Here is a 15611-nt window from a genome sequence, read left to right on the forward strand (position 1 = left end):
TCGATGTGTGACATGTTGCGCCGTCTTCTTGAAACCACATCTCCTGGACATCATGGTTATTCAATTCAGGAATGAAGGAGTTAGTAATCATAGCTCTATGCCCATCACCATTGACTGTAACGTCCTGGCCATCATCGTTTTTGAAGAAGTACGGACCAATGATTCCACCAGCCCATAAAGCTCACCAAACAGTCAGTTTTACTGGATGTAACGGTGTTTCGACATACACTTGAGGATTAGCTTCGCTCCAAATGCGACAGTTTTGTTTGTTGACGTAGCCATTCAACCAGAATTGCGCTTCATCGCTAAACAAAATTCGCTTATGAAAATCGGGAACAACGACAATCTCGTTTTGGGCCCATTTGAAAGCGTTGTTCAGGCTTGAGTCTATTCATGATGAATTTCCAAACCAAACTGAGAATAAATCACTTGACAGCTGTTAAATCGGTAGCCATCTTGAACAGTAATGCCAACTTAAAGTTCTATACCTCGAAAATTAGTAGGGAAAATTTGCTTCTCTATTTGTTTGTCACTCTTTTCTTTTTCCCCTGTCGATTAAGGAACTATTCAAATCAGGCTGATTTTCAGTTTTTTTTTCTTTTTCTTTGTTTGGACTTTGCGCAGATTTCTAACGGCCTTACAAATCTGTCGTGAGTGTTGTGGAACTCGAAGCAAATGATGTACTAGCAATAGAGCGCCCGAAAAGAAAATAAAAATATTTAAATGTTAATAAATGATAATCCAGTCTTTCCTAGAGACGGACGCGGTTGTCCAATAAATGTCACAAAAAAGAGATACTTTGTCAGCGGACTAGTTTAAATTATTTTTTACCAGCTCAATCTAAATTTAAAGGCGTCAAAGCTCAGAGCAAATATAAGTTGTATTTACCAGTTAAGATGGATTGATTGTCTAGCGAAAAGAGGGACTCGCAAAGATCGGGACGTGATTTTCAAAATATCGAAGGAAAACCATCTAAATAAATATAAATTTAAAAAAATACAAATTTGTCGTGTCATTTCCACAACTAACTACTACCATCCGAAAGAAGATTTTACCACTTCATCGAAAACGTCCGAATTAATTTTCCAAAGAAACCATCTTTTCATGATATTAACAGCCTTCATTAATCGGCGTCTCATCATAATAGAATGTTTACGTCAGACCTTTTCGGCACTGCTTTATTATCAACGGAATATTGTCATCCTGGCCCAGTTCAACGGTCGCCATTTTATTAATATTCTCGTGATACTGAAAACACTACTGCTTCACAGCAAAAAATACTGATGAATTAATAAACTCTAAACAAATACACTTATAAACCAAAAGTATCATTCTTTTCGCTTTACTGGTCCTAAAGGAGTAGTAAAGGGCACTCATCTGGTAAGATGGTGGTGCAAAATGACATTTCAAAATATTTGTTTTTTCGGTTGATTATAGTTTTGGACACGTGGGATGGATGTTTGCGATCTTAAATCTCACGCTCGGTTTGCGGAATTCCGAATTTTTTACCCGACCGCCGCAAATAGATCGGCATTCAATGTCTCCTATTTTTAAAACGATCGTTCCGTCGGTCGCGGGGGTCGTGGGAGGGGGGGGGCAGGCGTCCCTTGTTTTGACAATTATCTCCGTTGCTCCTCGCTTAACCCATCGTGAAGCGCGTGGAGCCCTTCCGGGAAATCCCTTAGCTTCCATTTTTGTCACCTTACATCATTTTCCTCGGTGTATGCAACCAACTACACGCTTGATAACAGATTGAGAGATTGTGGCAAGATGTTCCAACAGAAATTATTAGTATAGACGTCATCCTGTTAAAACATCGCCTTCGAAGTATGCAACCAAGTTTACGCTTGTGTATTTTGTATAGACATGCTGAGGTTGCGTTTTAGCTCAACACTTCGTTCACTGGTTTTTCCTTATAAAGGTTATGGGTAAGGATTTCCTATTCCCTCAACAATGTTGCATATTCGTTACATTTAAAAGAAACGTATAAAAATTTACGACTTCTTTTGAAGAAAATAAACTACCAAGAACATCAGTGGACCTTGTTGAACCTAGTGGTGACCTTAAAGTGCTCATAGGATAACAGTGGGATAGTCGGGCAAGATATAGACATTGGACCCGAATAGGATGGCCCTCTAGAACAAGCCTTACACCTTAGCACTGCTTAGTTGGCCCCAAAAAAGTTTTACTGCCTCCTCTTCATCTCAAACCTGGTTTGATGAAGCAGTGCGTTAAAGCCGTAGACAAAAATGGACAATATGGACATATCTATAAAAGGTATTTTTGTAAGGCCGCAGATAAGAACATTATGCTAAGAAAAGGATTTTCAAAACACAATGTCCAATGTCGAGAAAAAAGCCAAAGTTTCATTTAAAGCTGCAATTGACGGACAACACAGCTTTCTATCAAAAAGACGAACATTTCACTCAAAATAGTCTGTTAGTTGTTAATTAGGTTTCCACTATTTTCAGAGCTTCAGAGAGTCCGAATATGTTGAGACATTTTTGATCAAGTGGTAAATCTGGTTTTGACGTTATACTTTAGAACTTTTGATATGTGGTCAGTAATGTTTTGAATGTAAGGAAGGACCACAGTGGCAAGTGTGCTTTCGGCCTCATTGCAATTGGAAGGTTGTGGTGAGGTGTATTTTTGAACGGAACGCTCAATATCTTTAATGTGGAAGAGCAGAAGAGCAGAGGTAAGGTGTTTTAATTGTGTTTTCAGTGACTCGGGCTGAGATAGTTTTACAAGAGAGTTGATAACCGATGATTTTTGGGAAGGGTGGTGATGTGACCATGCGTTAAGGTATCGGTCTGTGTGCGTAGGTTTTCTGTAAACACAATGAACCGATGTTAGGTCTGATTTTCTATTGATAAGAATATCTAACAATAGGAGATCTTAGGGTGTATCGAGTTTAAATGTCTAAGAAAATCTGCCTGGGTTTCTGACCTTGAGGCCAAATAACATAAGTATCATTGACGTAGCGTGTCCATAATTTTGGTTTGAGATGGAAGGTGTCGAGAGCTTTCTTTTCAAAAGCTTCCATAGATATATTCCCGATGACTGGTGATAGTGGAGAATCCATAGCTGTTTCCGAAGTTTTAAGCAAAATATGTACCAGACCAGCATTTTTCAATCAAGATTCTCTGATTTTATTATATCTGAAATGATGGTGAACGTTTCGGGAATAGGAACTTTAGTAAAAGAGGGATTCTACGGCGAGACTAACCACAATATCTTGTGTAATGCTTTTTAATTGTTCAATGAAATGAAAGGAATACAGGAAAAAAAATTAAGTATATACTCGTCCGTTTTGTTTACCAAGGGCAAGTCGATCCCGTCGCGTTCGGGAAACGGCCATTAGCGGTTCGTAAGTAAGCCTTTAATGCGTTGCGGGGGTGCGGTGTGTCTCCGCACCAGAAGCGGCAACAGCGCGCGATCCAAAGAATTTCTTTCCACGCCGCGTGTCGTGGCCTCGTTGCACGCCACTTTCAGCGGAGCCAGTCGATTACTAGAGGGCTGTGAGTGAGCGCCGCTTCGTCGGTTACGAAAACAATCGAAAGTATAGTCGCGGATGTTTGGATTTAATTCGGAAAATCGGTGTCGGGAGCGATGCCGCTGAGCGGCGTCTGCGTGAGCGTAAGTACCCTCCGTGGATGATAGCTTTATTAATTAAAACGTCCGTTGATTGATAGCCACCCCCCCTTCCGTCGCGCTACAACGACGGTAACCTCTCGTGCGTAAATTTTAATTAGGCGCTTAATTTTTTAAGTAATTGAAATAAAAATTCACAAAACTAGTATAGCCCACCCTGTCGTTCGATGTAGAGGAATCGGATGGGTTTTGGGCTAGGTTTACGCAAAAGCAAATGTGTGGTCGACGTTTCGCCAGTTTTATTGCCTTCAGGAACGATTTCGATATTAAAATATGCAGCAAAATCGTCTACCATTATATTAGTTAGAGGAAATTTACCAGTTATATAGAATATTCGGATATATAACTATACATATTAATCAGCTTTTCGGGGCAAGAGGGCCCATGGCTTGGTTACACATTTGTCTCCATTTGATTTTATCTTTTGATTTTGTTACAGTTTCTTTAATTTCCGTTCGGTCATTCTGAACAGCTTGAATCCATTTTCTCCGTGGTGTACCTCTACCTCTTCTTCCATTTATCCCCCCAATCAGGATGTGCTCAGAAGGTTGTTCATCTCCCAGTCGTGCTACATGTCCCAGCGACCTTAATCCTGATCCTCTCTTTCATTTTCAAACCTGTTTTAAGATTTTGGATCGCCTCGTCAGTCATTACTCTCGGGGTTGAAATTTGGAGGACCACAGATTTGAATGGGCATGCAGTTGATGTTGATGTTCACAACCCAAAAGTAATTAGGTGTTAACGCGAGTGAAGACGAGAGACGTAAAGTGCACCATTGCAAAGGGGATAACTTTAAAAACTGAACACAATCCATGAATCCATTGTTAATGGTTAGTTTTCGCGGGTATATAATATCGAGACCCAATAATCCGGTAAAATTGGATATTAAAATAGCAATCGAAGAAAAAAGTTTTTTTTTGGACCTTGGGTAGTTGGAATGTCGTTCCAAAAGGACTCACCGATCCCAGGTTTTTCAGCCTAAAAAGCCGGGTAAGAAATTAACTACTTTAACTGTTAAAATCGCTATAATCGAGTTAGTCCCAAGAAAAAAGTATAAGGACCGTTTTTGTAGATAATTTTTTGATCTGCAATTCACGTGTAACGTATTTTTTTCCGTTTTCACGAAAAATGCGAAAACCCGATTTGAAACATCTATTGTGACCGAAATTTGCGAAATTTCTACTGTAGATAAGCGCTATCGTATCGTTCAAGTTTACATATTTCGCGTTGCCCGACTCATTCGCGTTTGCCGTACCAAGTATAAACATTCCGACGATAAAAGCGTAGACAAACATGTCGCGGGGTCTCGTGTTTTTATGAACTACAATGGCGGCGCACCGGACGAACCCACCCGCCTCCGGGACTAGACGTCTGCCTCGACGTCACCGGGGTCGTCTCATTATTTACCGATTTTACGGCTCCGTCCTATTAAAGGGAATCTTGGACAGGTAGATAAATGGTACTTTTAAACCCCAACGAATACAAACCGCAAAAGGAACGAATTAATAAAAAAAAGCGAAACGCCGTCGATAAGCGAAGGTTTCGCGCCAAGCAACCGGTTAGATTTGAATATTCATCCAGTCGGCCGTGCCGCTTTCATACCATATTTGGCGCAAACCGGGACACGTGACCTACAAAAACGCGGCGCCCCGACGCGTTTCCCGCCCGATCTGAATCCGCGCGATTTTTTGCCGGCGCGGCGATTAGGTGAACGTAATTAACGGCGCAAATGACGTATTGTTGTATGGGCGCTAATTGCGATCGATACCACCGACCACGAAAAATAAAATCCCACGGCCGGAACACACTCTCCCGCGCGGTGATTGATGTTTCGGCGGCCATTGTTCTCAGCCGCGGTGCCGAAATAGCGAAAGGTGCGGAATTTAAGAATTTGTTTCGTCGCGATGGAATCTTGCGACGCGAAAGTTGCGAAGCCAAATGTTTGTAACTGCGAAGGGAATTCGAAGCGAAACACGCTTACTATGATGATTACGTGGATAAAGCAGAAATCGAAAAGTTCGTTCCCGCGTTGGAAAATTGCGACGCAACAAAAGCTACTCGGAAACTTTTCTCGTGCTACAGTTGCTAATGGAAGCGTTCCAAATTTGCGACGCGAAAGTTGCGAAGCGCGTGTAATTGGAATTCGAAGCCGAAAAATTCGTACCTGCACACGAAAATTGCGAGGCGATGATTTTCTGCGATTTTGGGCTGTTAGGAAAGGGTGACAAAATTACAACCAAACTTCGGCTGTTCGATAAACGACAGATGTTCGTATATGGAAAAAGCAACGGACCTTGCGACTCGACAATAGCGAAGCGAGCCGCTCGAATTTTCGCGTCGCTTCGATTTTCGTTTCTTAGGGTATTTTCTGGCGAAACGTCCCCCTCCCACCCCCCCACAACGCCTAGCGCGTACAGTGGCGCGCGCGGATTCTCCTATTTTACTATTTTTTGCGTTTATTTTTTGCAAATTGCGAACGCGATCCAAGTCGCGTTTGGTCGGACGGTGTCAGACCCGCGCGGCACGCGGGCCGGATGTATGTTTCGGTCATATTGTAAACAGCGAGTGTAAATTTAGCCGGCCGAGCGTTCGCCGCCATTGAGATAAACACGGCTCAGAGCTCTATTAATAGAAGACACTCGGAAAATCACTTTTTTTTTGCTCGATATTCGGTTTCGGGCGGGCTCGTCCTACCCGGGCGGTCTCCTGGAGCGACGAATCGGCATTTTTCGGTCGTCCGCGGTATCCCGGCGCTCTCGTTGTTCTCGTTACCCCCCTGTGTCCCCCGCGCCGCGGACATTGTCTCGTAATTGTCAAGGTTATATTCATCCCGACTAGTTTCCGAGAACGAAATATACGTAATTATAACGTTATTATTTAAAACGAAACCAGTGTCGTTATCGTTTGGCCGCGTCGCTCTAATACAGGGCGTTTCGTACTTTCGCGGCTGCGCTTTAGGAGGTAAGTCGTCGAGGCGCTAAAATACGGGTGTTTCTGATACTTTGGGCACGGGTTTTCAAGATGTCGGATGTTTTCGATAGATATTACTGGTCTGCAAAAAAAATTTTTTTCTCTCCTTCTTGTTTTCATGCATGAATTCATCTTATTTTATGCTCTAAACACGGAATCTGATATACAAATAAGTACCACACGTAGGTTTTTAATTTAATATTTATTTCATCAAACAACAATATTATTAAAGTATAAATTATTATAAGGAAATAAAAAAATGTGGCGGCTTGAGTTTTACAGTAAAAAATCCTAAATTATATTAACAAAACTCGATTGATGAGAGTGCGCAAAGTTTCATATTGGTTGCGCTGAATGACCAAATTCTGATGGTGGAAGAAACTTTTAATTGGGTTGAGGTCGGTGGAAATTTTGAAATTTTGGTAGCTCCATAATTTTTTTTAGTAAGGTGCGCAAAATTTATCACTGGTTGGGCGGAACTGCCCACAATTCACAGGTATACCACAAGCAGGTTTAATTTATTTGAGATTGGGCAGAAAACTTTCAAATGTTGGATGCTTGAATTTTCTTTTGGGTCGCCCAAAATGTGCGCATTATTTTGATATTGATATATTGTATAGATATCGTATATAATATATATTAAATTGTTAAATTAACTTCCAGCACCTGACAGTCTTTTTTTGTGTGTTTATTGAATTAAAGATCAAGGCGTATTCTACAGGGTGAAACCCTACGGAGCCACTTAAAACGAATTTTATAAATAAGGTATGGTTTGTTCATAGATATAAGAAAGTGGCCAATTGCTTCTAAATGGGATTATCCAAGGATGATCATTAACATACAATGCAACAAGATTATTGCCTACAGTTTCGGAATTGAAATTCAGGTAAAATTGTGGTCCGTAATAGAAAATAATTTTATACTTACCTGTGTTTAATATTCTTTGGTTTGGTATACTACTTAGTCTAAGTAATCATTCTTATTTTGTGTGTAATATAGCGTGTGTTGAATCGTGTGCGAATTATGCAAAATACGTGCGAGTCTAGTGTATCTCAGGAGGTGTTCCCGCCCAAATGTAAAAAACACCATTCTATTGAGACTAAGGAAGTTATAAACAATGTTTATTTGACTCTCATTGAACGTGGTGCCAGCAAGCAAGCATTTTTAGAAGAAACGGCCATATTTACGAAAATTCCAACATCAACTATATGGAAAATTGTGAATAATCTTCAGCGAGGTAAATAAGAAAGATCAAGATATAATACGGCCTAAGATTTACCTTATACGAGGAATAAAGCGTGGCTACGTTAGATATCTTAATTAGGAGGCTTGAAAAAGATGAAACTTGTGTTAAATGTGGCAGAACTACATTATGGAAGTGTATTCAACACATGGGTTTAGATTTAAAAAAATTGACAAAAGGCAAGTTTTAATGGAATCTTTTAGGATTCGGACAAAATTAGGATTTACAGAGAACAACAAAGGCCAATTATTTACTTTGATGAAACCTGGTTCGACAATTATGATACCCGCGTAAAGGGTTTGTTGACTCAACTGATAAGTGTAAAACAAACGCGCCATCAAAAAGAGGTAAAGGAATAACTATTTTGCATGCTGGCTCCAAAGATGGTTGGATTCCAACTGGACTTTCTGCGAAAAATATTAAAGATTCTTCTCTGGATTACCTTGAAGACACCATCGCTGATTTATTTGAAAGCTGGTTTAAAAACAATCTAGTTCCAAACATTCCGCCTAAGAGCGTAACTGTAATGGACATTGCAAGTTATCACAGTAGACAGTTGACTAAAGTCCCTTCCTCATGTGACACAAAAGCAACAATCCAAAACTACATGTATAATAACGACATTTATTTTCACGAAGATTATACCAAAAAGCAATTAATTGAGGTTCTACAAAGCTTGAACCTACAAAAGGAATACGTCTGTGATAGTTATGCAAAAAATCTAGGGCATACAGTTCCACCTTGCCACTGTATATTTAATCCCATTGAACATGTTCGGCACCAAATGAAATCTGCCATTCGTCGTAACAATGTTTTTCCCCGTGTAAACTCCAATGTCCTCAAACTTAGAGAAACCGAAGTTTTTAACATCCCTCCACAAAGTTGGGCAAATTCTGTTAAACATATAGAAAAGCAGAACAATCGTATATCCATATTGCAAATAATATAGAACAAATAATAATTAGAACATTTTAAGTAATTTACAACTGTAATAAAAATAATTTGTAATTTTATTTGATATTTAAACATAAATACATATGTAAATAAATAAAATATTGTTTAGTATCTTTCCTAACAAAACCCCAAATAATTACCTGTTCGGCCATATTTCATTCTTACAGCTTGCCCGGGTCTTTCCTTAATTCGTAAACAGTTAGTCACTTTCTTGTATCTATTACAGAATAAATTAAAGAAGATTAACCCAATACAGCGTAAATTAAAATACAATTCATGGACGCCTTCTATGTAGACGACCTTAATTTCTTTTTTTTTTCTTTTTTCTTTTTCGCCAATGTTTTTCGAAATTTGTCAATGCGTGTTTCTCGTCGGCAAACGATTCGGGACCGGTAATACCCAGATTTGACGGCGCCCCACGCTTCGCATGTCCGAAAACGTCGAGTCAAGGTCGCCCGTCGACGATCTTTTATGGTTTGTTTTGATCGTCGTCCGCGCGCTCAAACATCTTCCTCCCATTGTTCGGCCGGACGAGTTTGGGCCGTCTTCCTCATCGGATTATGTCATCTTCCCACTGTACAGCTGATCGGGCCAAGTTTAACGATTCGCCTCGGGCGTCGACGAGTCATCGCGTTCGATGACTACGAGCCAGACCCGTCTTGTGAGTCGTTACTCAATTCATCATTTTTGGAGGTGTTTTTCTCAAACACCAGGCCGTAACCGTTTCAGCGAATATTATTCCAGTTCGGCAATCGACCTAAAGATGTCCCCGTCAAATTACGCAACGTCGTTTCCGTAACACCCCGTATAAATAAGCGACGACGGCGGCGACGAGTCGGAAATAGTCGAAAGAATTCCAATCGTTCGGCGGTGAAAGTATGGCGCGGGAATTCGGTTCGTGTACGCGGGGGCCACGCCCCTTACTTACGCAAAGCGTTCCTTAACGCGCGTCTCCGCTAGAGCGCGTTGCGACACGTCCGAGCGCGAACAAACTATTTCATGTTTTAATTCTAGTGAATAGGTATTGGTATTTTTAATGTACAGGGTGTTTCGTTATCATTTTAGATTCGCTGAAATTATTTTATTTCTAGTATTCTTGCTAGCTTTAAAAATCTGCGAGAGACCAGATTCTTTTTTTTAATGGAAACCCTGTGTTTTATATTTTGTCGTCTTAATTGTCATTTTTTAAATATTTGAAATACGCTCGTGTTGCATTTCGAGTACGAAAGGTGTTTGGATAGATAAGGCTTAAAAATTAATAATAAAATTATCTATTAAAAGTCGTAAAATAATATTAAACTAAATGTTAAACTGAAGTTAGTAGACAATACATTTTAATATGTTACCATTACCATATTGAAACAATAACCAACAGTAATAAACTTGATATTAATAAAAATAATTAAATTGACATTAATAAACTTTCGAATAAACAATAGTAAACATAAATACACATTTAAGTATAAACAATATTTTTTTTATATTTTCACTTAATGTTTCTTGAAGCATTTTTAAAATAGTTATTACTTGTTGTTGGCAAACACTCGGTTATTCTTTTTTTTAATTTTTCGAAAGATCATCCGACCTATTGGAAGCACTCCTATCTTAACCAATATTTCGCAGTGAATAGTAATGTTCTGAATACTGTGAGGCATATAGTACCAAGGGCGCATCCGCACATAAATCTCGGCAGTCTCCAGGCAGAATTTTTGAAGTTTTTCGGCATCAAACGGGATAGATAAGATAAGGAGTCTTCATTTTCAAATTGTAGTTTGTAGCGTCTTTGTCCTGCAGCTCCATCACATCTCCAGAGTACTTCTGCCTGGCGACATCTTTGTGTCGTAAGAGTTTAGTCAGATGACATTTTTATTGGCAATTTTCTTGTCTTTGTATCGATAATATCTCTTTTCAAACAGGCCACTCGTTTAGGTGATGTTGAGACTTTTTTGATAATTTCCGCTGCATCTCGTTGGCCGATATGTTGAATTTTTTTCCGTTTTGCAAATTCTGGGCACTCCTTTGTAATATGTATTTTATGATAAATTATTATGCTTTTGTGATGTCCAATTTAGCTATCACGGAATATCCGAATATGATACTTAGCGCTTCGGGGAATCCCAATAATAATATCTACCCCATATATAAGTAAATAATATAAGATAAATAATAATAATAATAATAATAATTGGTCTGCAAAAAAAAAATTTTTTTCTCTGCTTCTTGTTTTCATGCATGGATTCATCTTATTATGCAAATAAGTACCACACGTAGGTTTTTAATTCAAGATTTATTTAATCAAAAAACAATATTATTAAAGTATAAAATATTATGAGGAAATAAAAAATGTGACGGCTTGAGTTTTACAGTAAAAAATCCTAAATTATATAAACAAAACTAATAAATATCGTCAGTTATTTCATTATGGAGTGATAGAATTCAAATTATTTTGTAGTTTTCTTCCTCTTCATAGATTCCATTGGAGAAATCTAAATGCGAGTCTAAAAAATGGATCTTGAGTGACATATTGCATCCTAAAGCTTTATAAGCAGAAAGTAGCTCCCGAATGATTTGTTGATAGTTGTCACTTTTTGCGTTCCCAAGAAAGTTATGGCACACCTCCACAAACGCTACCCAAGCTCTTTTTTCTGCTTTGCTCAACTTCGAACCAAAAACCTCATCCTTCATGAGCTCACGTATCTGCGGACCTACAAAAATTCCTTCCTTCAATTTCGCGTCACTGATTCGAGGAAATTTTGTTTTTAAGTATTGAAAACCTGCACCATCTTTATTCATTTTAGCAGGTTTTTGCTTTGTAATGTTTGTCTCTTGCGCGGCTATCCCACTCACAAAGAAAACAGCAAAATTTTGTGTATCCCCCTTGTAGTCCAGTCAGTATAGCGACAACTTTTAAATCAGCACAAATATTCCATAGGTATTGAGAATATTTAATTTTCTCAAGTAATACCTCAAGGTTTGTATAATTTTCTTTCATGCTTGTAGCATGTGCAATGGGGCAGATGGGTATTTATTACCACTATGAAGTAAAACCACTTTCGAGCTTATTTTTGAAGCATCAATAAAAAGTCTCCATTCACTAGAATCTTCTGGAAAACTTAGTTCTTGAAGAAGCCCTGCAGCATCATTACAATATAGCAAATCATCTTCTTTGGAGAAGTAACTTGTAAAACCTTCTTGCCTCGTACGAAAATATGAAACTCTGGTACTTTTAGCCAATAGATTCCACTGTTTTAACCTTGATCCGAGTAACTGTGCCTTAGATTTTGAAAGTCCCAAGTCTTTAACAAGATCATTTAAGTCGCCTTGTTCAAGTAAATGAGGTTCTGTAGATGGACATGAAGATCCAGATAAAGTGTATGAAGATGAAGATGTACTGCCAGAAAGAAAACTCGATTGAGATTGTAGACCTGAAATATTTTTATTTTCAGCCTCCTCATTAACTGGTGGAACACGAGGAATTGCAAATAGGACGTTCGGATAAACAATCTTATCTCTATTTTTTTCGAGAATCCTCGTGTAGATGTCATGCAGAAATAACAATCATTCTCATGATTTTATAAATAATTGGCATTGAAAACGGCATGGATTTGTGACTTTCTTCAAGCCAACCTCTCAACGTTCTTGAGCAGCTATTGCAGCATACTTTTGGCAACCAACTTTTATCTCGCTGTTTTTTTAATATGTATTCCCCACAAATGTAGCAAAAACAATCTGAGGAATTTTTAGAAGTCCGTGGCATTTTGTAACCTAAAATCACATAAAATTAATTTTAAAACAACTTTCAAACTTCTATTTTATATTTATTGGATCTACTTAAAAAAAATACTCAAACTACACATCAAATACTTAATTCCAATGTAGAGAACATGAACTTTATGCAAAACTTCAAAATATTTGATATAAAAGGTAAACAATTAAACGACAAGTTTTCACTGAACTGTTGTAGTGTCACAATGCTTACTACCATAAAAATCACCTTCTGCATTTCCCTCCTTGCAACTCTCTGAAACTCATTTTGTATGTATATTTACTTTTTGTAACGTTGACGAATGAAAAAATTGAAAAAAAAAAACAAATTTTGAAATATAAAAAAAACCATATCGAAAAATCTAGACGTGATAGAAAAAATCGGCAGACGTTTGAATCATATAATTCTTCTTCTTCTTTAAGTGCCGTCTTCGTTGCGAAGGTTGGCAATCATCAGTGCTATTCGTATTCGTGACACAGCCGACAGAAATAGTTGGTTTGTGGTGCACCCGAACCAGTCACGTAAGTTTCTCATCCATGAGTGACGCCTTCTTCCTACACTTCTCTTTCCTTGAATTTTTCCTTGCAATATCAGTTGGAGTAGTTAGTACTTTTCTCCTCTCATGACGTGTCCTGAAGTTTACGCTTTTTTACCGTAATGATAATTTCTTTTTCCTTTTTTATTCTTTTCAGGATTTCCATGTTGGTCACTTTATCGGTCCATTTTACCTTAAGTATTCTACGGTACAACCACATTTCGAACGCCTCCAGTTTCCTTATGTCCAGTCCAAGCCTCTACACCATAGTACAGTACCGACAAAACATAGCATCGCACCATTCTGATTTTTAAATCCAAGCTGAGATCGCTGCCACGGAGCACTCTTTTCATTTTCACAAATGTTGTTCTCGCCTGTCCTATTCTAGTTTTGATTTATTCAGAGCAGTCGTTATTTTTATTTCCAATTGTACCTAAGTATTTATAACTGTCAATTTTTTCTATGGAGTGGTTATTTATATGAATTTGTGAATTGTTTTGTGCTGCTTTTTAATATAATCATAAATTTTGTCTTTTTTACGTTTAGTGACAGTCCGAACTCTTCACTCGACGTATTAACTTTGTCTACTGCAATCTGTAATTCGTTTAGGTTGGTAGCTATCAGGATCGTATCATCCGCACATCTTATATTGTTGATAGGCACTCCGTTAATTTTTAGTCCTTTCGTTTCATCGTCCAATGCTCGTTTCATTAACGCCTCCACGGATTTCTATTTCTTCGGTGTTATTCCCTTCTATTTTTACCACTGCTTTTTGATTAGAATAAAGATTCGTAATAATTTTTATATCTCTGGTGTCTAAGTTCTTCTCTTTCAGAAGCGGGATAAGTTGTTCGTGTCGGACCCTATCGAAGGCTTTGTTGTAATCAATGAAACATATATAAAGATCCTGATTCATATCCATACATCGTTGGGTGAGAACGTTCAAGGCAAATATTGCTTCTCTTGTGCCTAAGCCACCTCGGAAACCGAACTGAGTCTCGCTGATATCTTGTTCTAATGTTTTGTATATCATATGACTCATTAGACTGATTGTTCAAAAGTCTGTGCATTGCCTTGCATTATGTTTTTTTGGGATAGTGACGAACGCTGATAGCAACCATTCCCTGGGTATAATACCTGTTTTGTATATGGTGTTGAACAGATCTGTTAGACTGTGTATGTTTTCCTCTTCTATCAATTTGAGAATTTCAGAGGGTAACTCATCAGGCCCTGCAGCTTTTCCATCTTTTGTGATTTTTATAGCATGGATGACCTCTTCTTTAGTTATTTCCGGTCCACTGTTTTCTTATTATATAATATAATATTATAACATATATAATATAATATTATAACATATAATAATACAATATAAATTTTATGCTTTTTTAAAAATTATTTCGGCCAATTGACACAAAAAAAAATTGACTGGTTCCTAAGTACAATATATTGAAATTCAGTTTTGACAGGCTCGCAATAGGCTTTGTGTTTGCGGATCGGATGGAATTTTCCCCATGTCATGTTAGAACTGTTGGCATATATTTTTTTGTGGGGTTATTTATCCGCGTCAGAAAATCAAAACTGAATTCCGTGCGTCGCCGCGTCCTTGAATTCCCGCGAGTTTCGCCACTGGCGTAAAAATAAGCGTCCCGATTGCCCGATATCGTCCGCGTTCTATTTTATCGACCCCGAACGATTATTACGTTTATAAATACCCGCGTGGTGTGACGGAATCCGAAACGAAGATTTTGAGGGCCCATTTATCAGCCGAAAACTACTCTGTTCTTTCATGTAGACGTGTGTCCTAATTTGCGTGGTTTTAGAGATGCAGGGCGTCCAAATTATTTATGTGGGACGCCACTGATGTTCTGAAGGTTTCATCAAGCGATCAAAAACAAAAAGAAAACGACTTTTAACCTCAAATATTTTTAAAACGTCGATTAGTTTTGATTAGAGAGATGTTTGTTAACTTGTGTCGTTTTCGAGGTGCAGGGTGTAGAAACAAATTGGTTTTTTACTAATTTCTCAAAAACCGATTTTGATAAAACTTGCCACGATCATCTGTCGTCATGAGGGTCTTTCATTTTGTGTAATTGAAATAAAATTTTTCGTGCCAGTGGCGTTCGAGAAACCGATCTAATTGACATTTATAGCTAGGATAGCTGATGTTTCGAAGATTTGATAATTTTAATAGTTCAAGCAGTAAAAATGCAACTGAATATCATTTAAAAAATAAGACTTAATTTAAACATTTCCCCCGGATTAGTATTGACTTCTAACCTTAAAATATTTTGAAAACATTGATTTGTTTTTGTTTTTGTTTTCTGCACACTAGATGTTAGAAGTTTCTAGAAAAAATCGTTTTTTTTTTTATTAATTATTCAAAAATTTTTAAGATGATTTTGACAAAACTTGTCGCATTTTCGAAGACTCGATATTTTTTTTAAATCAATCAACCAAAAATTTAAAAAAATGCGATTGGGATTGTTTTT

General features: G+C 38.0%; 1 protein-coding gene across 6 annotated transcripts in view; it reads left to right on the top strand.

Annotated features, from left to right (window-relative positions):
• LOC132707214 (supervillin-like) overlaps positions 1-15611 on the top strand; it is a 71459-nt gene that overhangs the window by 6302 nt on the left and 49546 nt on the right. For 2 of the 6 annotated variants that reach the window (XM_060678961.1, XM_060678962.1), the window contains exon 1: positions 3504-3639. The exons of 3 other annotated variants lie outside the window; for them this stretch is intronic. In XM_060678961.1, coding sequence (XP_060534944.1) covers positions 3613-3639 — 27 coding nt within the window. In that variant the 5' untranslated portion in view covers positions 3504-3612. Of the gene's footprint in view, positions 1-3503; positions 3640-6540; positions 6616-15611 lie in introns of those variants that run through there. One more of the 6 variants, XM_060678966.1, reaches the window with a different exon arrangement.

This window comes from Cylas formicarius, unplaced genomic scaffold (genome assembly GCF_029955315.1).
Source record: "Cylas formicarius isolate icCylForm1 unplaced genomic scaffold, icCylForm1.1 PGA_scaffold_9__14_contigs__length_23061073, whole genome shotgun sequence".
Classification (NCBI taxonomy): Eukaryota; Metazoa; Arthropoda; class Insecta; order Coleoptera; family Brentidae; genus Cylas; species Cylas formicarius.